Source organism: Callithrix jacchus, chromosome 18, assembly GCF_049354715.1.
Source record: "Callithrix jacchus isolate 240 chromosome 18, calJac240_pri, whole genome shotgun sequence".
NCBI lineage: Eukaryota > Metazoa > Chordata > Mammalia > Primates > Cebidae > Callithrix > Callithrix jacchus.
In genome coordinates, this window is record NC_133519.1 from 50,266,015 (window position 1) to 50,290,539 (window position 24,525).

At 40.9% G+C, this 24,525-nt stretch overlaps 2 protein-coding genes across 10 annotated transcripts in view; one reads left to right on the forward strand and one right to left on the reverse strand.

Moving 5' to 3' along the window:
• RO60 (Ro60, Y RNA binding protein) overlaps positions 1 to 8,639 on the forward strand; it is a 29,455-nt gene extending 20,816 nt beyond the window's left edge. For all 3 annotated transcript variants that reach the window (XM_008985121.5, XM_008985119.5, XM_078355153.1), the window contains exon 9: positions 1,781 to 8,639. In XM_008985121.5, coding sequence (XP_008983369.1) covers positions 1,781 to 1,933 — 153 coding nt within the window. In that variant the 3' untranslated portion in view covers positions 1,934 to 8,639. The remainder of the gene's footprint in view (positions 1 to 1,780) is intronic.
• GLRX2 (glutaredoxin 2) lies at positions 8,065 to 24,138 on the reverse strand. Of its 7 annotated transcripts, none has more exons than XM_035279307.3 (4): positions 24,112 to 24,138; positions 18,429 to 18,492; positions 14,867 to 15,043; positions 8,065 to 14,053 (listed from the first exon to the last, which is right to left on the reverse strand). In XM_035279307.3, exons 2-4 carry the CDS (start codon positions 18,489 to 18,491, stop codon positions 13,919 to 13,921), a joined length of 375 nt encoding a protein of 124 aa, XP_035135198.2. In that variant the 5' UTR covers position 18,492; positions 24,112 to 24,138; the 3' UTR covers positions 8,065 to 13,918. The 7 variants fall into 7 exon arrangements, with proteins under 7 accessions (XP_035135198.2, XP_035135197.2, XP_054103722.2 ...); XM_035279306.3 differs by having other exon boundaries at positions 24,100 to 24,126; XM_054247747.2 differs by having other exon boundaries at positions 23,993 to 24,126.
• Positions 24,139 to 24,525: the final 387 nt, after the last annotated feature.

The window sequence follows — 24,525 nt, forward strand, 5'->3', positions numbered from 1 at the left end:
CAGTCATAGCTCACTGCAACTTCAGTCTCCCAGGCTCAAGTGATTCTCCCACCACAGCTTCCCAAGTAGCTGGGACTACAGGAGCATGCCTTCACATCTAGCTAAATTTTTATAGAGATGGGGTTTTACCACATTGCCTGGGCTGGTCTCAAACTCCTGGGCTCAAGCGATTCTCCAGCCTCAGCTTCCCAAAGTGCTGGGATTACCAGCATCAGCTACCACACCTGGCCATACTTGATTCTTACTCACTTATGTTTTTCAAAAAATGTTACTACAAGTAGTTCTGTATCTTGTATAGGAGCCAATGTCTGTTATAGACTCAGCAGTACTTAAAATAAGTATTGGTTACACATACATAATTTATTTTAACCAGTTTCCCTTACTAAACATCACTAAGAATATCCTTTGCAGACATTTTTGGTAATAACCAGAATATTTGTTTTACCTTAACTGTAAGTTTTTAAAAATAATTCAGTGTGCTCTTTGAAAAATTGAAACTATTGTTAATGAGTTTTGCAAAAGGGCAAAAGGATTACATAAAATTAAGACCATAATCTGTGCTCTACATTTTATGGACATATCTGTGTTCTAATCAGTATCCTCCAGTTGAGCTTTCTGAAATGACATAAATCTTCAGCTCTTCAATATGGGTGCCCACTAGTCACATGGGACTTTTGAGCCCTTAAAATACAGCTAGTGTGACTAGAAGTAGAAATAGAACTTGTAGATGAAGAGGAGTGGTTCTCAAAGTGTGGTTTCCTTACTAGCAGTCTTAGCATCACCTGTGACCTTATTAGAAATGCAAATTCCTGGGACCCATCAAAGACCTGCTGAATCAGAAATTCTGAGGTTGGGACTGGGTTTTAACAAGCCCTCCAGAGGATTCTGATGCAGGCTTAAGTTTGAAAGCTACAAGTGAGGGAATAGATGTTTTTTTTTGAGATGGGGTCTCCATCATTGAGGCTGGAGTGCAGGTGCTATCATAGTAGCCTACTGTAACTTGAAATCCTGGGCTCAAGCAATTCTCCTGTCTTGGCCTCCCAAAGCACTGAGATTACAGCCATGAGGAACTGCCCAACCAGGATAGAATGTAATGACTGTCTGGTTGTGCGTCCCGAGTCTTTCTCTTACTCTCTGTGGACCTGAGTGAATTATTTAATTGATCTACATCATCATAAGTTAATAGAACTTACCTCAGAGTTGTTTTAACAATTATGTTAGATATATTATTTAAAGAGTTCATTGTAGTTTCTCACATAGTATACATTCAGTGATAGTTGGTTTTTCTCAAAACTCCATTATTTTAACCTTAAATATAGCTGTGGAGGATAAGTTCTTACGTGGTACATGCATGTATCGCACATATCAAAGTCATTGGCCAAAAGTTGATAATCCCAGAGACATACTTCCTTATATTTATATATATTCATATACTCTGTCCCAGCATTTGATATGTTGATAAAAATATCTGGCACCCTTAATACCTTGTCAGGTTTTTTAAGTACAGAGTGCCTAGGCTGCTCAGTAATGTACTCTGTAGCCTATAGAATAAGTAAAGTTGTTGATGAGAGAAATAGAAATTTCAAGCAGATTCTTATATAATTTTTTGTGCATTTTTTTAAAACTCGCATATTCTAGCCTAAAAGATTGACCCCCCCCCAAAAAAAATGACTTTTTAATTAAAAACCTGTGGTAGAGAAGTGTTAAAGTGTTTTGATTGTGGAAGTATTTTGCCTTTCCTTACCTATGTTTTTAATATGTATTTTGGTCTTTTCTACAGAAAATGGATATTCCAGCTAAATTGATTGTTTGTGGAATGGCATCAAATGGTTTTACCATTGCAGACCCAGATGATAGGGGCATGTTGGATATGTGTGGCTTTGATACTGGAGCTCTGGATGTAATTCGAAATTTCACGTTAGATGTGATTTAACCATAAGGAGCAGCACAAACCAGAGATCCATTGCCATCGGTGATCTCACTTAAAAATACACAGCTACTTCCCAGCAAATCCCCATCAAATGAACGACGATGGTATAGTATGTGCTCAATGGAAAGTTACCTTTCCAAAAAAAATGAACGAAAAATAAGATGGGCCCAAAGGTCTATCTACTAAACTAGCTCTTGGGGAAATAGCTTCAGGATACTGTAGTTTCCTCTAGCTAACAGAGAACTTTTTATTAATAGAAACTGTAAAATAGTTTTCCTTTGTTAAATAATACATGTGTACTTAAAAGAGGTAAGAGCAAAAAGTGTAATTCCACATCATGTCACTTGTTTCAAAGTGCTTAATGTTTTCTTAAATGTTTTCATTGGGAAAGGACAGCTTTGATAATGTCCAAATACTCTGAAATGCACTAGACCATGTAACTGTGATGGAATATGAAACTCATCTGTAACTTTTATACAAAGGGGGTAAAAAAAAAAAACTAAGACATTTGGTTAAATTATGAATGAGTTTTACAAATTCCTTTCAGAGTTTTCTAAGGTAACAGAAATAACAGCTTTCTTATTCAATGAAAAAGATATTTCTGATATTTTATTTGCACTTGTAGAATATGTTACCATTAATCAGAAACATCATGGCAACCTCTAAGAATAAACTAAAGTTTGTGTTAGCTGAGGAATTCTATTTGGTTTGCTTTTTTTTTGCTTTGTTATATTTTATTGCTGCAAGGGGTGTGACTTGATAATGCTTTTCCTCTGAATTATAACATAGCCAGATGTAGTCTCACACTTTTTTAATAATCTTAAGTGAAAATAATGTAAAATGTTTCAAGCGCTTAACTCCCTCATGCACAAAGTATAGCAATTAAAATCTCAACTATAACCAAATTAGCTTTTTCCTTATTTTTAAAATAAAAATTGTTTAAATTAGTTTTAACTAGTTGTTTAGTCAATATTTTTAAATTGTATACCTGGCCTCTCTGCCCATTATTCATTTTGTGGCAGAATATTCTTTGATAATGTAAAGAAATAATAAGGCAATCTATGTCCATTAGATTTGAAAGACAGTTTTTGAGTAGCATATGACCAGCTAACCAGTCACTAGGAATTTTGTTTTCAATATTATTTGTATGTATTAAACTTTTCATTACAGTAAAGTGCATTATTTTCTTGAGAAAGTATCCTTCATTGTGAGGTTTAACATTAAAGTAATCTGTTGAAATCCCATTATCTTTGCTTATAATTTTATTATGGTCGTCTAAGATAGCTTACACATGAAACTTGTCTGCATACTCGTTCGCTAAATATGAGTTGAAGATTTACTGAGGGTTTGTAAGATCCTTCAGGCTGTTATGTGAAAAGTTAAACTGTAGTTAATGTAAATTATAGCCTTTTAGGTGCTTAGGGGTAGAGGTTTTATGTTTTTTGGAACAGGGGGACTTCAGTAGTATGAGGATTTCTGTACATATTTTCTTCTGTTTTATGTGAAATTTGGGCTCTGAGAATAAGAAAATGTTCCTTTCAAATGTATTTGATATATTAATGCTAGTTCTGATACGTACTCATTCCTTCAAGGCGACTGGTAGCAGTTTTTAAGGGTGATTTACCGGAGATATTTTTGGTGAGCAAAGCTCATAGCACCCCCATCCCCACTCAGATATGCATTGCTTCTGATATTGCTCACGTTTTTAACCCTCTGTCAAGCATTGAACTGAACATATTAGCTACTTTTGATACATTAAAATATTATGTTCAGATTGAATTTAAAGTTTAAAGAATCTAACAATTATATAATAGTTCTTGAATTCTTTTAAACCCAAGATCTTAAAAATTATAACATGATCATTTTATTCCTAATAGAAATGTTATAGTACAAAAATGTGTTACCTTCAGTTAAATATAGCACAAAAATGTATTACCTACTATTTCCATAATGCTTTTAGACAAATATATCTATGAGTTAATATTAAATCCATCAAGGATACAAGACTAGATGGATATGACCTTTTTGAAGTGTTTAGGTAGGTCTAATTAAATGGACTATGGTAACATTTACAAAAGAAAAAAGTAGGAGAAGCTACCACAGAAGGTAACTTTTCACATCATGGCACATTAGAGCCGAAAGAAACCTTAAAACCTAAAAGCTAATTTTTAAATTTTTGTTAGAGAGCTGAGGTCCAACACAGAATGTGATTCTCAAGTACTATGACCTAGAAATCTTGTTCTCTTCATTCCTATGCCAGAATTTATTTCCTCACAACATGGGAACACATGATCTCAGAAGAGTAAAGGATAAAAAAGAATTTTTTAAGACTTTCACCTTATTTGGTTATTAGGAAATAGTGTATATATATGATTGCTTTAGGAGTAGACAAATAGAATGGGAACATGTACAATTTTGTAATTCATAGTAATCCTTAAGCCCAATTAACCTGTGTTGCTATATATATCTACATATATAGAGAAAAAAGTAAAAACTTTACCTCATTATGAATAAAATGTACTGATGTGATAAACAAGTTTTTTATTTCCTGAATTCTACTTTTAGGATCACTGTTAAATTAATATTTGGGAAGATACTGCTTTTAAAAACAACCCTATAAGAATAAACAAACTTTATTTCCTAGGTAATATGTAAATAGTTCCAGGATATAGTTGTAATTAGCAAAACAAACTAATCTTATAGTCCCACCCTTTATTAGTTGAAAGTTCTTGGAAATTCCATTTATTAATACTTAAATTATTTAGTATCTATTTTATGAGGGTGTTAGTAAGGCGAGATGCTGGTGAATGGAATTTAGTGTTACCCTTTGGAAACTCCTTTGCTTTTATCTAATTTACTGTGTGACTGTAGACAACCAATTTAACCTAAGTGATTTGATTTTTTTTATCTTTAAAAAGTAACATATCTGTGCTTAGATCATAGAATAATCAGTGATTTAATATTTACATAAAAATTGAAACTGGGAAGAAGGCTCACAATACAAGTTAGAATTCTTTTTTCGTTTTTAGTTAAAAACACTCCTGTTAATATGTGTTTTGAAAGATATGTTTTAGAAAAATAGCTCAATAGGCCCAATAATTTTTTAAAACGTTCCTGTTCAGGGTGGAAAAATTTAGAAGGAAAATTTTCACAGCTAAAGTATTACCCAAGAAATCATTATTCTCTATTGAAGAAAGAGAAAAAATATATTTCAGGTCTAAGATCTTCTTGGATAGATCTAGAAAAACAAGTTCATACTCTAAGTGAGGAAATGCTGTTAAGAAACTTTTTTTTTTTGAGACAGGCTCTCACTCTGTCACCCAGGCTGGAGTGGCATGATCACGGCTCACTGCAGCCTTGACCTCCCAGGCTCAAGTGATCCTCCCAAGTAGCCAGGACCACAGGTGTGCACTATCATGCTGGCTTTTTTTTTTTTTTTTAATTTTTGTAGAGACAGTGTCTCACTACATTGCCCAGGCTGGTGTCAAACTCCTGGGCTCAAGGGATCCTCCTGCCTCAGCCTCCTAAAGTGCTGGGATTAGAGGCACGAGCCACTGCACACAGTCAGCAAACATTCTCTTAATCTTTTAAAGTAACCAGTAAACCTACAAATAGTAAAATACCATTTTCACAGGGATTTTTTTTTTCTTATTTACTAGGTTTTATAGAAACAATGTGAAATTATTTTGGAAAGATAAGGTAGAATTCTTGAGTAAATTTGAAGGTCTTACAATTAAGTGAGAAACACCTTTAAAAGTACAGTAAAGCTATACCTAAACAATAACTAAAGGCTAAACCATTGTAATGTTGTGTTGGGCCTCTTTCACTTTGACCTATTGTAGCCACAAACAAATTTATTGGTAACCAATGCTATTAGGTATGTATGATGTTAGTAGGTAATCAAAAATGAAAAATTCTAGTCTTACATACCACAGGTTTGAAGTCATTGTTAAGGCAATATCCCCTCTGGAGAAATGTCATATGGCATCAGCGTAAACATGCACAAGAAAGAATATGAAAAAAAAATGACAGCTTAATCTATGAAATTAATTGTATTTACTGTATGGATTTTATTTAGTGTTTCCTTGATGTCTGTTTCCTCATCTCTTATTTGTTGGAAGATTACTTTTCTACCTTTTTTTTTCTTTTAAAATTCCTTTCTTACATTTCTGTCCTCTTTTTCTCTAGTCCTTCTCTATCTGGATAATAAAATGGACGACAGCAAAGTCACCTGCATATAGGTTTGGGATGAACCTTTTGCAGATTGTTTTTTGGTTCATACAAGTATAAGATCATATTTTTTTTTCAACTTAGTAATAGGCAAGGCTTCTTGGAATATTAAATAGATTGATTCAGTCTCTTCCCCAAATCAAATTGTATTATGTAACTTTTATATTAGATGTTTGCAAAAATTCTGTTGCCCTTTAAGATCAGTTATTAAGCCTTTGTTTGTAATTATAAATCTTATCTAGCTATGTTGAAAATCTAAGTGTTTACTATATAAGTACTCTTAGAAAAATAATTAACTGATTATTTCTTCACAAAATAGGTTTCTCAATCCTTGTATTTCATAATTATAAAGATCACTGTCAATATTTCACTGAGCACATATAGAGATACATAGCTTGTGGCATAAAAAGTCTTATAAATAACATTCAGAAGGGGCTTTTTTTTAACTGGTACTTTTGCTTTTTTGAAAATTATGAAGTTAAAATTTAATTCGAAGGTAATATTTTTCATGTATAAAACTAATCGTGTATTTAAGCATACTGTTTGAATAAAATTATAATAAATGCCACGTTTTCTTAAACCTTGAAAATACCAAGTTATATTGGAAAGTAGTAGAAAGAAACAAACTGGTGAGAACATCTTACAAAATTATATTGCAGAAATTAAGATGATTTTCAGGGAGAATGAATTTATATATACAACAAAAATATACAAAAGCTAACTTGCTCATCCTAAAAAGATTTTTCGCTTTGCTTCTATTTTATTTAGCCATACCGTGTACCATATTAATTTTATGAACACAAATGATACTTAACTTTTCATTTTAAAATGTTTATATTTATGCACTTTTAGACATCGGAATCTATGCTTGAACCAAGGAAATAGTAAATTAGCTGTAGGTCTGCTGGTTTCACTTAATGGATACGTGGGTAAGGACAGTGAATGAAATTCAAACCCTGCAATTTTACATATCATTACCAGATACAACTGGTGGAATATTATATCAACAAACATACTGAAACTTGGCTTTATTTGTAATGTGAACTATGTAGAATCCATACATAGCTAAATTAGATTTAAAATCTTATACAATCAAGGAAAAGCGTTTTTGTTGCACTGTTACTCTGAATATCAACTGTATATTTGGTATGGTGTGACTGGGCATAACTTTTGTAATGTGTGTGAGTTATATGTTTTTCCTTTTATTGCCAGCTTCTGATAATGAAATTTCCAAAAGGATGAGATAGAAGAATCATCTTTTATAAAAACCAGTGGGGAGTAGAGTACTATAATCTAGTTCTAAACTGTCCATTTGCTTTATATAAAGGCTTTGATTTCTCTATTTGATGAATATTTAAATTACACAGAATAATGTCTACATAGAATAAACTTAAGTATGCAAGAGCCTTAAAGTGAAAAAATGAACCTTCTGACTGCCTTAAAATATGACTTGCTCTGTAATTCAGGCATACTAGTTTCTTTCCTTGGGGTCTGTTTAAATAATGCCTTAATAGTGTTCTAATGTTTCTAAAGTACAGAACTCAAAGGGTCTTTTAGAGCTTTTAGGTTTACATAGTGAATGGAAATTTAAGTATTAAGTTTTAAAAGCTGATTATACATTGGTAATATAAACATCCATTAACAGGAAAATCTAGGTACACTGATGTGTTACACATACATGACTGTTAACATCAGTAATATTTTGTGATAGTTTAAGGTTTGTTACTGTTTTGTATAACAAATTATCCAACACGCTGGACTTTATAACATGACCTCCAAGGACCAAGTTGCATATTTAACACTATGAATGAAAATGCAGTTGTACAGTTCCAAAAATGATTAATTTTTAAGGGGATTTTTCAAGACAAAAGGCAAATATTTTGTTTCAAGACAAAAGGCAAATATTTTGTTTCAAGCCTACAAGCAAATTTATTCCAAGAAGTGAATAGAGCAGTAAAACATAAAGACTATTGCAATAAAAAGTTTCCAGGCCAGTGATTTGTTTAATTACATTGACATATTTACATGCACTTTGCCTTTCAAAGCAGGAATATGTTATAAAACTGAAAGAAAACTTTCAATTGTCAAGTTGGTGCTTTAATTAAAGGTATGTAAAATTTATTTCATTTGCAAGGAAAGGACCCAGAAGCGGGGGACCGGGAGCTTCCTAGGTCTGTTGATAAACTAACTGATGCTTTGTCCCGTCTTCCAAGTTTTCACTGTAAATAACACCTAACAATGTAATTTTGCTGTTTTCTAATAGGGAATGAATGAATATATTAATGTATTACATTTGTTTCATGATAAAAGTTTTCACCAATACTGTGAAATCTTGACTTTCTCTCCTTTCTAGTCTTGCAAAATACCCTACTAAATCAATCATTTTAGACATGGAGTGCAGGTGGACACTGTCTGAACTGTTGCTGGTCAGTTACTGTAAAAATTGATAGATGTACCAAATAAACTCTATGCATATTAAGTAAGTGTCTTTCTATTTCTTTCAAGAAATATAAATTTTAAGGTTATAATATGCCTTATAAAATCTAAGGCCTTTAGTAATCTTTTGTATTTGAACAAGATAAAATTTAAGTTTTGATAATTAACATCAACCTTTTAAGGTGTCTAATTTTATGTATTAATTAAAGTAAGTTATAACAAGATGATTAGAGTTAATCAAAACACAAATTCTTAAGTTTTAAAATAGGATTCTTTTGTGAAACAATCTACTCAAAGTTGCCTTTGATAAAATTATCATGCAAACACAAAAAGTCAACTATGCAAATAAAAACATTGTTTCAGTGCCAATTTGTAGAAATTTTTCTCTCAATTCCCATAAAAATTTTCTGAAAAGTTCTAAGATCTGAACTGTAGGTAACTGAAAGCAAGTTACATCAGAATATATCCACCAAAATGTCAAGACATTTGGTTGATTTTTACAGTACCCTATTTAAAGATGGAGTCAACAGTTGTACGAGAAGGATCAATCACAAATTGCATTTCTTTATAAATACTAGCTTTAATACATTTTAACAATATTAAATCTTATCAATAAAACCTGATGTTAAAAGATGTTCAAATGATAATTTTTTTATTTGTAAACAGTAAAATCCAGGCACAGATGATCCCTTTTTTTCAACATCTTTCATTACAGATATTTTGGCAATTAAAATGTAAATTGATTAGCGATAAAGTGAAAAAAACAAATGGCCCAGTTTTTTATATTAATGGACTCCACTAAACAGTTCATCTTTCAGATCTTAACATAAAATAAAGGGCTGGGCATTGTGGCTTACACTTGTAATTATTAACACTTTAGGAGGCTAAAGCAGAAGGACTGCTTGAGCCCAGGAGTTCAGGGTCTTGCTGAGCAACATAGCAAGACCCCCATATTTACAAAAAACTAAAATGAATTAGTCGAGCATGGTGGCATGTGCTGTAGCTATTCAGAAGGCTAATCCCTTCAGACCAGGAGTTTAAGGCTGCAGTGAGCCATGATAGAGCTACTGTACTCCCTGGGATACAGAGGTAGACCCTATCTCAAAAATATATATAAATAAAAAAACATAAAAATGAGGACTGAGGAAAAAAATTGCAAGTTTTTTTTAGTCACTATTCTCTTTTATCCAGCTGTAAGGTATGGAAAGGGGAGAAGGAATGGAAATGAATATCCAGGACAATATGAAGCCCCAGAGGCTTCGCCTGCCTCCTTAAATTCTTGGCTGGGTACTAGGAATCTTGGAAAACACTGATGGATCCACAAGAAAACCCGCATATAGCTGAACCATTGTGATTAATAATAGCCACTATGTATTGTCTACTAAAAACCACTCTGGGCCAGGCACGGTGGCTCACGCCTATAATCCCAGCACTTTGGGAGGCCGAGGTAGGTGGATCACGAGGTCAAGAGATCCAGACCAGCCTGGTCAACATGGTGAAACCCTGTCTCTACTAAAAATACAAAAATTAGCTGGGCATGGTTGTGCGCGCCTGTAGTCCCAGCTACTCGGGAGGCTGAGGCAGGAGAATTGCTTGAACCCAGGAGGTGGAGGTTGCAGTGAGCTGATAACATGCCATTGCACTCCAGCCTGGGTAACAACAGCGAAACTCCGTCTCAAAAAAAAAAAAAAACCACTCTGATTTACATATATTATCCCCATTCCTCAAAAAATAAATCCTAAAGGAAGATGCTATTACCTACATTCTGAGAGGTTAAGTCACCTACCAAATGGTTACACCTTGTCTGTCTTGACAAATCATCAGCTATGCTCTGAAAGTATGTTATGCATTTTTTTTTTTTTTTTTTTGAGACAGAGTCTCACTGTTGTTACCCAGACTGGAGTGCAATGGCGCGATCTCAGCTCACTGCAACCTCTGCCTCCTGGGTTCAAGCAATTCTCCTGCCTCAGCCTCCCGAATAGCTGGGACTACAGGCGCACATGACAATGCCCAGTTAATTTTTGTATTTTTAGTAGAGACGGGATTTCACCTTGTTGACCAGGATGATCCCGATCTCTTGACCTCGTGATCCACCCGCCTCCGCCTACCAAAGTGCTGGGATTAAAGGTGTGAGCCACCACGCCCGGCCTATGCATTTTTTTTTTTAACTGAAGATTTAGTGGTGTTACGCTGTGGTCTCCTATCTAACTCCTTCTCCCTTAACCTTCAGTTTTGTAACCAACCCCTTGCATACAGTTAAAACTAAAGCTATTGGGGTTCCACAATTGGCACTGTCAGTAAGGGAGCTTCTGGCTTCAGTGCTTCCCTACATGCTTGGATTCTGCTCCTGGTTTTGTTTTCCCCTTGGAGTGTGCCTATACTTTTTAAAAACCTGCTTAGCCTTGCATTTTTAAAAATGTATTATTGTGTCCAATATTTTAAACATTTTAGAGTGGCAAGTTTTTTGTTATTGTTTTGTTTTTTAAGATATTTAATGTGCCATATGGCAAAAAGAGGTCAGATTTCTTGTATTTTCTTTCATCCCTTAGCGTTTAACAAATAGGCGAGATCTGCTTCCTTTCTGATGCAGTGCTAAACTTGCTAAGGTAAAAATCTTTTATTAGTCAATGAGTGTTTAAGTTCAGAAGACTAAGAGGCAGGTATTAGAAGGGTTTATTTCTTCTCTTTTAAATAAAACCATAGTGAAAATCAGATAACATATTACCTTCACTAGAGTTTTTGAGGCTTTTGATAAGATTCTCTCCCTGATGTTGAATTCTTTCAAGATCTGAACATAATCAAGAACCAACCACCACTTGCCTCTCACCCTCCATCCCACCAGTCTAGGAAGCGTTGATGAAAAACGTTTCTTCACAGGCCAGGCGCAGTGGCTCATGCCTGTAATCCTAGCACTTTGGGAGGCTGACAGACAGATTACCTGAGCTCAGGAGTTTGAGACTAGCCTGGCCAACATGGCAAAACCCTGTCTAAACTAAAAATACAAAAAATTAGCCAGATGTGGTGGCTTTTGCCTGTAGTCCTAGCTACTCAGGAGGCTGAGGTACAAGAATTGCTTGTACCCAGAAGCAGAGGTTGCAGTGAGCTGAGATCACGCCATTGCACTCCAGCCTGGGCAACAGAACGAGACTGTATCTTTAAAAAAAAAAAAGGCTAAAGGTAAAGCTGTTTTTCACAGTTGAGCCACTGGTCAGTGTTTCTATTTTTTGAAGTAATATGATGAACAATTATGACACAATTTTACGTTTCTCAGGTAATAGACTTCTTCAACTCTGTAACAAATTTTTTTTCAAAATCCCCAAAAGCCTGAATCTAACAAAGATTTTACAACATAGCAAGAACTTTCTCATGACATAATGCAAAATAAAGACCTAAAGACATTCCACTCTGTTCCATTCTAATGTTATAACCTAAATTATCACATAGGAATGAAATTCTTGTCTAAATTCTTATTTATCAAGAGGTCTCCTAATGGCAGTATAAATCCAGGTAAGAAGCATCATTGATGGCAAATGACCAAGGAAGCCACCAGCTGTATACTTCAGGACTGTTCCAGATTTTCTGGACCATCCTGACAGAAACCAGAAGCACTCCTGAAATCAATTTTTCTTCCGCCTCTGAAGAAGGGTTTTTTCTTCTCGGCATCTGGTAATCTGCCCCATGTGACTCTGTGGGATCACCTAGGAAAATGCTTTGTATAGTAGGGACTTAAAAAATTCTTGATAGGAAGCTGGAAAGATGATTTCATTAGTGAAGTACCGAACGTCTACAATTATTGTAAATTAAGACTTTCTGGAGGATAAATCTTGTTTGCTAAGTTTAGCTGAATTTAAATGAGTTTGAATAGTACTCCCAATATTGAACAGTACTGAACACATTAAATGTTCAAAGGCTGTTGGACATTGAGTTAAATTCTGAGGTGGAGAGTTCTGCTTTCCAGAATTTATATATTTATTAATATATATTAAAATATACATAAATTCTGGAAAGCAGAACTCTCCACCTCACAATTTAATGCAAGTACATTTCATCTATGTATGTTTATAAACTACGAAATGTACCTGAGTGGAGAGTTCTGCTTTCCAAAATTTATATGTTTTGCCTGTATGTGTGTGTGTGTGTGTGTGTGTGTGTGTGTGTTTTAGAGAAAAGGTCTTGCTCTGTCACCCAGGCTGGAGTAGAGTGGCTCAGTTTTAACTCACTGTAACCTCAAATTCCTGGACTCCAGAGATCCTCCTGCCTCAGCCTCCTGAGCAGCTAGGACTCCAGGTATGTGCCATTACGCCAGGCTAATTTTTGTTGATTTTTTGTAAATATGGGGTCTTGCTATGTAGACCAGGTTGATCTCGAACTCCTGGGCTCAGGTGATCCTTGTGCCTCAGCCTCCCTAAGTGCTAGAATGACAGGCATGAGCAAACATGCCCTGCAAACCCAAGCACATTTCTGTACTCTTTCAAAAGTTCATCCTCATACAATGCTGAAGTCTCCTTTTAATTTCTGCCCATAGGTATACTTTTGTTTCCTGGAACTATTAAGTCATTAAATGAGTAACGTAGTTTCTCTAAGATAAATTTCATTCCACAGTAAAATTTTAATATACTTCTATTACCCTGCCTAGTTCCCAAGTGTATCAGCAAAAGCCTTGAGTTTTAAAGAGAAATCATACATTAGTCCTGATCACTTAAAAGCTATCAAAGAAGCCGGGCGCTGAGGCTCAAGCCTGTAATCCCAGCACTTTGGGAGGCCGAGGCGGGTGGATCACGAGGTTGAGATCGAGACCATCCTGGTCAACATGGTGAAACCCCGTCTCCACTAAAGATACAAAAAATTAGCTGGGCACGGTGGCGCGTGCCTGTAATCCCAGCTACTCAGGAGGCTGAGGCAGGAGAACTGCCTGAACCCAGGAGGCGGAGGTTGCGGTGAGCTGAGATCGCGCCATTGCACTCCAGCCTGGGTAACAAGAGCGAAACTCCGTCTCAAAAAAAAGCTATCAAAGATAAAAAGTTAATTCCTGAACAGGGAATAAAGAATTCCAAATGCTTACTTTCTAGTTCTTGGTTGTAAAATTCATACATAAATTCCTAATAAAATACATTATTTCCTTATCCAACCTTTCATTTTTTTAATAACATCCCTTTCTCTGAAGAATTGGCAAGTGGGAAGATGAGGTATCCACTGCAATTTATTTTCATTATTTTTACATCTTCTTCAGGAAGACAATACTCAAACATTTAAAAGACATTATTGGGCATTATCACTTTAAGTAACTGACACTGAATATTGGCAAACTTATTAGTATCAACATCACTGAAATTCTTTCCTTTTACTTTTTTTTAAATAACACTGATGAACTAGTGGGAGCAATTTTCCTTCTTTATGAAGCCTATGAGTGTCAGTTGCACCTCCAATAAAGGTACCATTGACAAATATTCTTGGAACCTGTTGGACAAACAAAAGATGAGTTAGGCTTCACTCTAGCATCAAAACTAAGATCATTTCACATAGTAGACATTTCAACTCTGGGCACTTTTATGAGCCAGGCAACACACTAAGTTCTTTCACAAATAAAATCTTAAAATCTTTATCCTTCAAAGTAGCTATTGTTTTTAGCCCTATTCTGGAGGAAAACGAAGCAGAGGAACCTGAGCAAAATCCCAATGATGGTAAATAAGACTGGGATTAAAATCCAAGACAATCTGATTCTAAAACCCTTCCTAATCACTATGGTATGTAAAAGATAAACTAATAATATTTAGTTATTTCTTATATGTGTTTACTGAAGGGAAAGAGTACACTATAAACTTCCTCCAATAAACTTGAAAGTGGCAACACTGTATATTTTTCTGATTATGCATATTTGGAAAAAATCTGCAAATTTCAAGAATCTAAAAACATGGAACACTAACGCACTCCTATTAGAAAAGTAATTGAAAACCAACCTTGTACTGCCCAAGGAAAGGGAGGAAGAATACTTTTATCTTGCAAAGAGCTCCAAGAGGAACTCAAAGATCCATAGACAAGCATTCAAATAACACTACTTGCCATCTCCAATCAAAACACACATACAGAATAAAAATAAAATTAATCAACTCTGCCGTTTCCTATTCTAGGAATCTGGTTCCTAGATCCTCAGCTGCTTTATCTATCATCAGATAATGCCTGGCTCATTTTCCTAACACAAAGGTCTAGGCACCGGGGTGATCCAGTTCACAACCTATTAAAGACGAACAGCACCACCGACGATATACTCACAGTTCTTTCACCAGTCATTTTGAAAAGAGCATCTTGAAACTGGTTTCCATATTCAAGCAGGTCCAATTCCACCACTTTATAGTTAACATTCATGTCATGGAAAAGCTTTTTTGCCATTGTACAGTAAGAACAGGATGTTTTTGAGAAAATCACCACACAATTATTGGAAATTGTTTCCTGAAATAAAACCACAAAGAAATCATTTTAACTCTAGATATTACCTTTTGGAAATAATGGAAATTTCCAAAGGATATAATGGGAAGGGTATGGATCTGGTGTCTCATGATCCAGGGCTCAGGCTAAGCCTTATCTATTTTTTCTCATCTATAGATTGAGGGTATTTTTCATTTCGAAGCAATGTTATTAGGGTAAAAGATGTAACAAATAAAAAGTGCCTGGCACAGAGCAATAACGTGAAATAATAATCATAGCCAATTCCTATACAGCAAACATTTCTGTGTGCCCGGTACTATTCTCAACACTTTTATTTTCACTGGGTTATTTCACCCTCACTACAATCCTGAGGTAGGTCCTATTTCTGTCCCCACTTCACAGATGACAACAGTGAGGTACAGAGGAAGATCGACAATTTTTTCATGGTTCTCAGCTAATACATGGAAGAGCTAGGATTAGACCCAGGCAAATCTGGCTCTACAGTCTAGATACTTAAACTCCATTATACTCCTTTTTCAGCAGGGTACAGTGGCTCATACCTGTAATCCCAGTACAGTGGGAGGCCAAGGCGGGCAGATCACTTGAGGTCAGGAGTTCAAGACCAGACGGGCCAAAATGATGAAACTCGGTCTCTACCAAAAACACAAAAGTAGCCGGGCATGGTGGCAAATGCCTGTAATCTCAGCTACTTGGGAGGCTGAGGCAGGAGAATCGCTTGAACCTGGGCGGTGGAAGTTGCAGTGAGTTAAGATCGCACCACTGCACTCCAGCCTGGGGAACAATTAAGTAGATAGACTCTGCCTCAGAAAAAAAAAAAAAAAAAAAACCCAAACATTGTACTTCTTTTCAAACATTCAGTAGGTATTCAGGAGTTAACTCCTTACCTTCTTTCAATGGTAAGGAATGGTATATGATTTCTTTTTAAAATGTAAGGCTTAACCCTCTGCTTCTATCCCTTCCTATATAACTTTATAGTACAAAAGCTATCATTATTCTATTGCTAAGGTATTCTTGTACTGTTAGTTCAGGAAAAGCTACTCCCAGAAATGCTAATTCAATGAGGTTGAGGTACAGGTTGAAAACTATATTTTTTAAAAACTACTCTGGATAATGACTGTATTAGCCTGGTTTGGAAACCACTCTCCAGGCCTTTACCACAATGGCTCTGAGACTCTGCTGTGGATCCACATAGCCTGTGAAGTTTTCCTTTTTGTTTCTAAACATGTGAATGCCTGGGTCCTTCGAAGATTTTGAATGGACAGATATAGCACCCAGACATTTGTCTAGGTTTTTGGGTTTTTTTGAGACAGAGTCTCACTCTGTCACCAAGGCTAGAGCGCAGTGGTGCAATCTCAGCTCACTGGAGCCTTAAACTCCCAAGGTCAGGTGATGTTCCCACCTCAGCCTGCCAAGTGTGTGGGACTACAGACATGTGTCACCACACCTGGATCTTTTTGTAGAGACAGGGTTTCACCATGTTGCCCAAACTGGTGTTGAACTCCTAGGCTCAAGTAATCCACCTGCCTTGGCCTTCCAAAGTGCTGGGATTACAGACATGAGCCACTGTGCCGGCCTGTTGAGGGTGTTTTCTGTGGCGGGTAGGGAGCAGCACCTTCAAGATGAAGGCCAAAAACCAGAAAGTATAAGGTCCATGCTTCAGGAGCTCTATCACCCTTGGGTGTCAGAAGGGTCCTGAGTTTTAGTTCAGCTATCTGCAAATTGGTCGATGTTTATGCTTCCCTTCTGTTTACTCATAATATTTAATATCAAAGTTCATCCCAGGAAGGGCCTGCCATACCAGAGATGTATTAACAAATTCATCTTACGGAGGACAAAACTAAGGCTGAGTGGGTCACGATACTGGGATTTGACCCAGCCTTGTCACAGCACCAAAGCCAGTGCTCTTCCCTCCACCACGTGGCCTCACGTTACAAACACACCGACACCATCATGTAGGGAGAGATGAGCTTCGTGGGCTCTTACATGTATTTAGACACTGATGAAGAGATTCCAAAGTGAGCTGAAACTAAAGATGACAGTGTCAGGGTATCTAGAACCCTCTTCCCAATTTTTATTAAGCTTGCCCTTACTATATATTGCATAATGTTGGATTTTTAATTTAAAGGAGGCAATTCAGGCCAGGCATGGTGGCTCATGCCTGAATTCCCAGCACTTTGGGAGGCTAACGCAGGTAATTTGCTTGAGGTCAAGAGTGTGAGACCGTCCTAGCCAATATGGTGAAACTCTGTCTACTAAAATACAAAAATTAGTTGCGTGTGGTGGCGGGCACCTGTAATCCGCAGCTACTAGGGAAGCTGAGGCAGGAGAATTGCTTGAACCCAGGAGGCCAAGGTTGCAGTGAGCTCAGATTGCACCACTGCATGCCCGCCTGGGTGACAGAGCAAGATCTGCCTCAAAAAAAAAAAGAGCAATTCCTTCCCAATAGGGTTTGAGCATTAACGTTAGAGTCAACAGCTAGGAGATTAGACAAATCAAGTAAAGGCAGAGATTTTTTGTTTGTGGCAGTAGTGGGTGCTAAGCAAGAGAGGAAATAATGGGTATGTCTTATAGTCTGCAACGGAAGAAAAACATGCATGTAAGAGATTTTCTAAGGCAGAATTAACAAAGCTTCTCAGTAAAAGAAAGAGGAAAAGAGGCTGGGCGCGGTGGCTCATGCCTATAATCCCAGCACTTGGGGAGGCCGAGGCGGGTGGATCACAAGGTCAAGAGATCAAGACCATCCTGGTCAACATGGTGAAACCCCTTCTCTACTAAAAATACAAAAATTAGCTGGGCATGGTGGTGCACGCCTGTAGTCCCAGCTACTCGGGAGGCTGAGGCAGGAGAATTGCTTGAACCCAGGAGGTGGAGGTTGTGGTGAGCCAAGATCACGCCATTGCACTCCAGTCTGGGTAACAAGAGCGAAACTCCATCTCAAAAAAAAAGAAAGAGGAAAAGAAGAGTATACAGTATCCCTGAGAGGACGGTTTATAAAATAACTACTGGATACTCACTCGGTTCTGTACTAACGAAGAGAACTGTTAACCCAGGCCAAAATCAAATAGGATCCCCAGCTAAGGGCAGCTTGACTGGTGTCAGCACTGGACCTCAGGTGGGTATGATGAAAAGGAGCAGCCAACCGCATTATCCAACTTAGAGGGAGTAGAGACTTCATTAAGAATAAACCTCATACATTTTGATTACCAAAATGATCTTGGACTTCTTAGTCACAGGGATAATTTTACAGCAGATTTTAAAATAAATATTAATTTCTTAGTTCATTTGCTGAACTATCTCAAGCTTGGATATTGGATAAGCATATTAAGTATGTAAGGGACAATTATTTTTCCACAGAGAAAAGTTTTCCATCGTCTCCCGCGTCACTCACTTGGATCTGGTTCACAGGTGCCGTTGCTAAATTCTCCAAAGATGAGGATGTGTTGCTCTCCATCCTAAAAGGCATTTCAAAGGACAATGTAGTTTATTAAGCATTAAAAATCTAACACACAAATATAGCCAAACTTATAAAATAGAAAAAAAAATTTACTCATCAGTACAAAATGTCAATTTACAAAGTATTTGTTTCTCTAAAACCAAAAAGACCTGTGTGCTTATCTAACTAGCTTCCCAATGCCCTTATTTGATAAAATCATATTTACTGTGTTTAAAGCTTGACACATTGTTATTTATGACCAAAAAATTTCAAATATTCCATCCTACACCCTATGACCTGAGCTTAAAATTAGTTTCTACTTTTTTTTTTTTTGAGACGGAGTTTCGCTGTTGTTACCCAGGCTGGAGTGCAATGGCGCGATCTCGGCTCACCGCAACCTCCGCCTCCTGGGTTCAGGCAATTCTCCTGCCTCAGCCTCCTGAGTAGCTGGGATTACAGGCACGCGCCACCGTGCCCAGCTAATTTTTGTATTTTTAGTAGAGACGGGGTTTCACCTTGTTGACCAGGATGGTCTCGATCTCTTGACCTCGTGATTCACCCGCCTTGGCCTCCCAAAGTGCTGGGATTATAGGCGTGAGCCACCGCGCCCAGCCTCATTTCTACTTTTTTAATAAAACATGCCCAAACTCTATGAACTCTCCGTGAAGCAAGGAACCTGCAAAGATTTTTAAGGAAGCTAGGGTATCTCGACCACAATGGGCCACATACTCCGTAACTCCAAATTTCCTAGTCTGCAAAGCAGGAACAATAATCACTTGCACCTATCAAATGATTTTGTGCAGATTAAATGAATTCATATGCAGAAAGCAGAACAGTGCCTTCCACACAGTAAATGCTCAACAGCGGGTGACATTACTACTACTATTTCCTGAATACAGGACCTGTCATTATCTCAGTATTTATTACCCGAAAACTAGCTGTTGGGAACTTGTAAAAGGAATGTAAAAGGAAGCATTCATTGTCAGGAAAAATTATCACTTATAAAAAAAAACTCAACCAGTTTATCATCATCAAATCTGTTTATCGCTGGAACCTTTCCTTCTCCATTCACTCATCTTGGTCAACCAGACCCTACTGCACTGTTGGAACAATATCAAAGACCATGATTCAAACTGCAGAGTAAAATTACAAATTTTACAACAAGATTATGAGATATAATAGATGCTTCAAAAGAGAATTACTCAAATATCTGAAGAGTAGAATTTTTGAAACTTCAAATATTTAAATAACTATTATCCTTAGGATTATGTTATAAAACTCAAATATTCTGCCTTCAAATCAATACTGCATTCATTGGGGGTACATTTAAAATTTAAATGTTCTTAAATATAAAAGTAAGCTACTTTTTATAATGTTTAATTTTTGCAAAGGTCCCAAGCAAAACTTTTTAAATTGGATAGCATGATCTATTAGTCTTTTTTTTTCTTCTTTTTTCTTTTGAGATGGAGTCTTGCTCTGTCACCCAGCCTGGAGTGCAGTGGCATGATCTCGGCTCACTGCAACCTCCACTTCCTGGGTTCAAGCAATTCTCCTGCCCCAGACTCCCAAGAGCTGGGACTATAGGCGTACACCACCACACCCAGCTAATTTTTTGTATTTTTAGTAGAGGCAGGATTTCACCATGCTGGCCAGGCTGGTCTCGAACTCCTAACCTCAGATGATCCACTTATGTCTGCCTCCCAAAGTGCTGGGATTACTGAAGTGAGCCACTGTGCCTGGCCTGAAATATTAGTCTTGTTTTAAGTGAATCCACTCTAAATAGCTTTTTCCAGAACATCTCATCATTGGATAAGGAACAGCTGCCCTACGCAGTATCCACCCTCAACCACCATTTCAGTTATCCATGGTCAGCTGTGGTATAAAAATATTATATGGAAAATTCCAGAAGAAAACAGTTCATACGTTTTAAGTTCTAAGTAGCATGATAAAATCTTGAGCCATCTAGCTTCCTCCCAGCCAGGGTGCGAATCCTCCCATTGTCCAGCATATGGACTGTTTAAGCTCCCCACCCTTTAGTCAGCAGCTGCCTTGGTGACCAGATCGACTGCCACGGCGTGGTGATTCTTGTGTTCAAATAACCCTTATTTTACTTAATGATGGCCCCAAGAAGACTGAAACTCCACCACAAAAATAAATAAGTAATGGCCTCAAACCTCTAAAGCTGTGATGCTGGCAATTCAGATATGTCAAAGAGAAGCCCTAATGTGCTTCTCTGAGTGAAAGGATGAGAAGTTCTCCACTTAAGAAAAAACTAATCACATGCTGAGCTTCCTAAGATCTATGGTAAGATGGATTGTCTATCAGCGCAACTGTAAGGAAGTAAAAAGAAATTCATGGTGGTTTTGATGTATGTCGCACCTCAAACTGCAAGTTACAGCCAGTGTGTAAGTGCTTAGTGGAGACAGAAAGGTTATTAAATTTGTGGAGACGAAAAGAGAAAACGTGTTCCAACAGACAGCACTGTGTTATGACAAAAAGCACTGGGCCTATGAGAAGATTCAGCCAGGGATTCCTTGAAAGAGTATTTTGTTATTTACATGACTGTTCTTTCATTATTGCTGTTAGGCTCTTACTTTGCCTGATTTATAAGTTAAACTTAATCATAGGCATGTATGTACAGGAAAAACGGCATGTGTAAGTTCAGCACTATCCGAGGTTTTAGGCGTCCACTGAGGTCTCGGAACGTGTCCACCACGCGTTAGGGGGAATACTGTGATATGTGCACCCTTAGTGAGGAGGTACAACTAACATCAGTGTGTTCACTTATAGCAAAGAAGAGAGACAGGAACTAAACATCACAACCTACACGATGTTTACAATCTATTACTGCTTGCTTCCCAATAGATTAGCAAGGAATCCTTTAAAGCACATCACCCCCACCCCAACCACCACCACCACCACCACCACCACCCGCGCCAAAAACAAAAAACAACAACAACAAAAAACCCTCTGGGTTTAACTCAGGAAGGGGTTAGGAGAGCGAGCTAGGAGAGGAAGGTGAAGCTTTTAAGACAAAAGGAAGTGAGTTTGTAAAGCCTACATCAGAAAAGGTCAGGCAGCGCTGGAGCAGACCTAAGGAGGAGCAGTGGTGGGATAAATGAGCAAGCTGCATTTGGTCTATCTAGCAACTAAGAAAACAAGCCCTCTGCATCTCAGGTCCAGCACTTAAAACGTCATTCCCACACCATGTACTACGGCACTGACTCTGAAGCAGGAGCGCCAACAGAACACAGGACAATGTTTTCTCGGGTAGTGACAGGAGGGAGGAGGTGCATTCTGAAATATTACACCCTCCCCGCCCAGTAAAAGAGGTTCTGGAAGGCACCCTTTCCCTTCAATTCCTAGTTGACCCTGGTATATATAACCCGTCGAGAACTGTGAAAAGGAGCACGGAGGAAGGAAGTGCACTAGAAGCACTTGCGCCCCACGCGGATGAAGACCTGGGCATGCCACAGTGACGAAGTGCCCACTTCCGCTAAGCGGGCCAAGCGCCATCCCTGGGGATGCGCCGAAAGCACAGGCTGCGGGGCCTCCAGCCGTCAGACACTCAACCGTGATCGCGGCCTTCAGGGGGCGCTCCTGCTAGTCGGGAGAGTCAGCCTTGCAGAACGGGTCGTTTCCCGATCAAGCAGACTCGGAGAGACTCTCCGGCCAGGCGACCCGCCAGGACAGTCGGGGACTTGCCGCGCGGGCGTGGGCAGCACAGCCGCGGGTCCCTTCCACTGCGGGTCCCGAGCCCGCGGCTATTCCAGAGGAGGAGGCGCCAGGAAATCAGCATCCCCGGCCTAGCCGGGGGCAGCAGCCCCCGCAGCCCCGCAGCCCCTCAGCCGCAGCCCCGCAACCCCTCAGCCGGAGCCCCGCAGCCCCTCAGCCCCGCAGCCCCCTCAGCCGCAGCCCCGCAGCCCCTCAGCCGCAGCCCCGCAACCCCTCAGCCCCTCAGCAGCAGCCCCGCAGCCCCCTCAGCCGCAGCCCCGCAACCCCTCAGCCCCTCAGCAGCAGCCCCGCAACCCCTCAGCCGCAGCCCCGCAGCCCCGCAGCCCCTCAGCCGCAGCCCCGCAACCCCTCAGCCGCAGCCCCGCAGCCCCTCAGCCCCGCAGCCCCCTCAGCCGCAGCCCCGCAGCCCCTCAGCCGCAGCCCCGCAACCCCTCAGCCCCTCAGCAGCAGCCCCGCAGCCCCCTCAGCCGCAGCCCCGCAACCCCTCAGCCCCTCAGCAGCAGCCCCGCAACCCCTCAGCCGCAGCCCCGCAACCCCTCAGCCCCTCAGCAGCAGCCCCGCAGCCCCCTCAGCCGCAGCCCCGCAACCCCTCAGCCCCTCAGCAGCAGCCCCGCAACCCCTCAGCCGCAGCCCCGCAGCCCCGCAGCCCCTCAGCCGCAGCCCCGCAGCCCCGCAGCCCCTCAGCCGCAGCCCCGCAACCCCTCAGCCCCTCAGCAGCAGCCCCGCAGCCCCCTCAGCCGCAGCCCCGCAGCCCCGCAGCCCGCTCAGCCGCAGCCCCGCAGCCCCCTCAGCCCCTCAGCAGCAGCCCCGCAGCCCCCTCAGCCGCAGCCCCTCAGCCCCGCAGCCCGCTCAGCCGCAGCCCCGCAACCCCGCAGCTCCCTCAGCCGCAGCCCCGCAACCCCTCAACCCCTCAGCCGCAGCCCCGCAGCCCCTCAGCCGCAGCCCCGCAACCCCTCAACCCCTCAGCCGCAGCCCCGCAGCCCCGCAGCCGCAGCCCCGCAACCCCGCAGCTCCCTCAGCCGCAGCCCCGCAGCCCCTCAGCCCCTCAGCCGCAGCCCCGCAGCCCCGCAGCCCCTCAGCCGCAGCCCCGCAACCCCGCAGCCCCTCAGCCGCAGCCCCGCAACCCCGCAGCCCCTCAGCCGCAGCCCCGCAGCCCCGCAGCCCCTCAGCCGCAGCCCTGTCCTCGAGGCCGCAGGAGCGCCGCCCGGGCTTCCGGCAGGACGGTGGCCGAGTTGAGCAAACGCGCTTGCGGGGCCCCTCGGAATGTAGCAACACGGGAAACTGTCGCGTTTCTCTGTGTCCTGGGCAGTCTCGGGACACACGTGGGGAATCCTTGGCTTTTTAAGTGAAACTCCGGTGAGGAGCGCGTCTGGTACTGTACCCAGCCATTCACAGGGGACGGTCTCTGCGAACGCGAGCCCCGCATCTTCACCCGGGTCACCGGCTCCCGAAGCCGCACCGCCGCCGAGGGCGCCCTTCCGCGTCTCAGGACTCGGGCCCCCGCGCGAGCCCGCCTCGCCCACCGCTTCCCCCGCGAGGCCTGCGCGCCACGCCGGCCGCTCCCGCCCCCGGGCCCGTACCCAGAGGCCGCCGCTCCCGCCGCCCCGTCAAGCCAGCCAGCCCGGCCGCTCCTGCTCCGAACCAGCCGCGTCCCAGCCAGCGCCGCGCGGCGCAGGAGCATGATCAGATCCCGGCGCCGCGGCGCGCCCGGGGACCCCGCACCGCAGACCTGGGGGCCCGCCCTCGGCCCCGCCCCCCGGGCTGCCCGCGCCGCCGCCGGTCACCCCCACGCAGCCGAGCGCGTCCTCCCAGGGCGGCCCCGGAGCGCGGATTCCAGCGAGTCCCGCCCACGGGTACACCTGGGTCGCGGGCCGGCGGCTCCTCTGCCCACCTCCGGGCTCACCCAAGCCCCGCCTCCGGCTTCTTTTACGCTTGGGGACGCTCCGAGAGGCTCCCAGGCGCGTGGAAGCGGGGCGTGAGGGTGGCGGTCCACGTGCTGGGGAAACGAGGAGAAAAAGCACGACCGTCTAAAACAGAATCGAAGTGCGCCTGACATGTTTCCAGCTTCGTGTTAGACAACTTTTGCGTGGATGAAATAAGCGCCCGAATAGATCCTCTTAAAATGAGGCCATTGGTCCAGACCCAATATAAATGATTGGGGCTTACACCCGTAATTAAAAGAAAAAAGCCAGTGTTTCACCATGGCTTAGAAAATGGGCGCTTGCTGCTGACAGGGTTGTCTAAGCCACTCGGTGATGGCAATAATAGCCTTTGTGCGTCACTCTGTAAGGTCAGGGGACGCTGAAATTATCTTAAA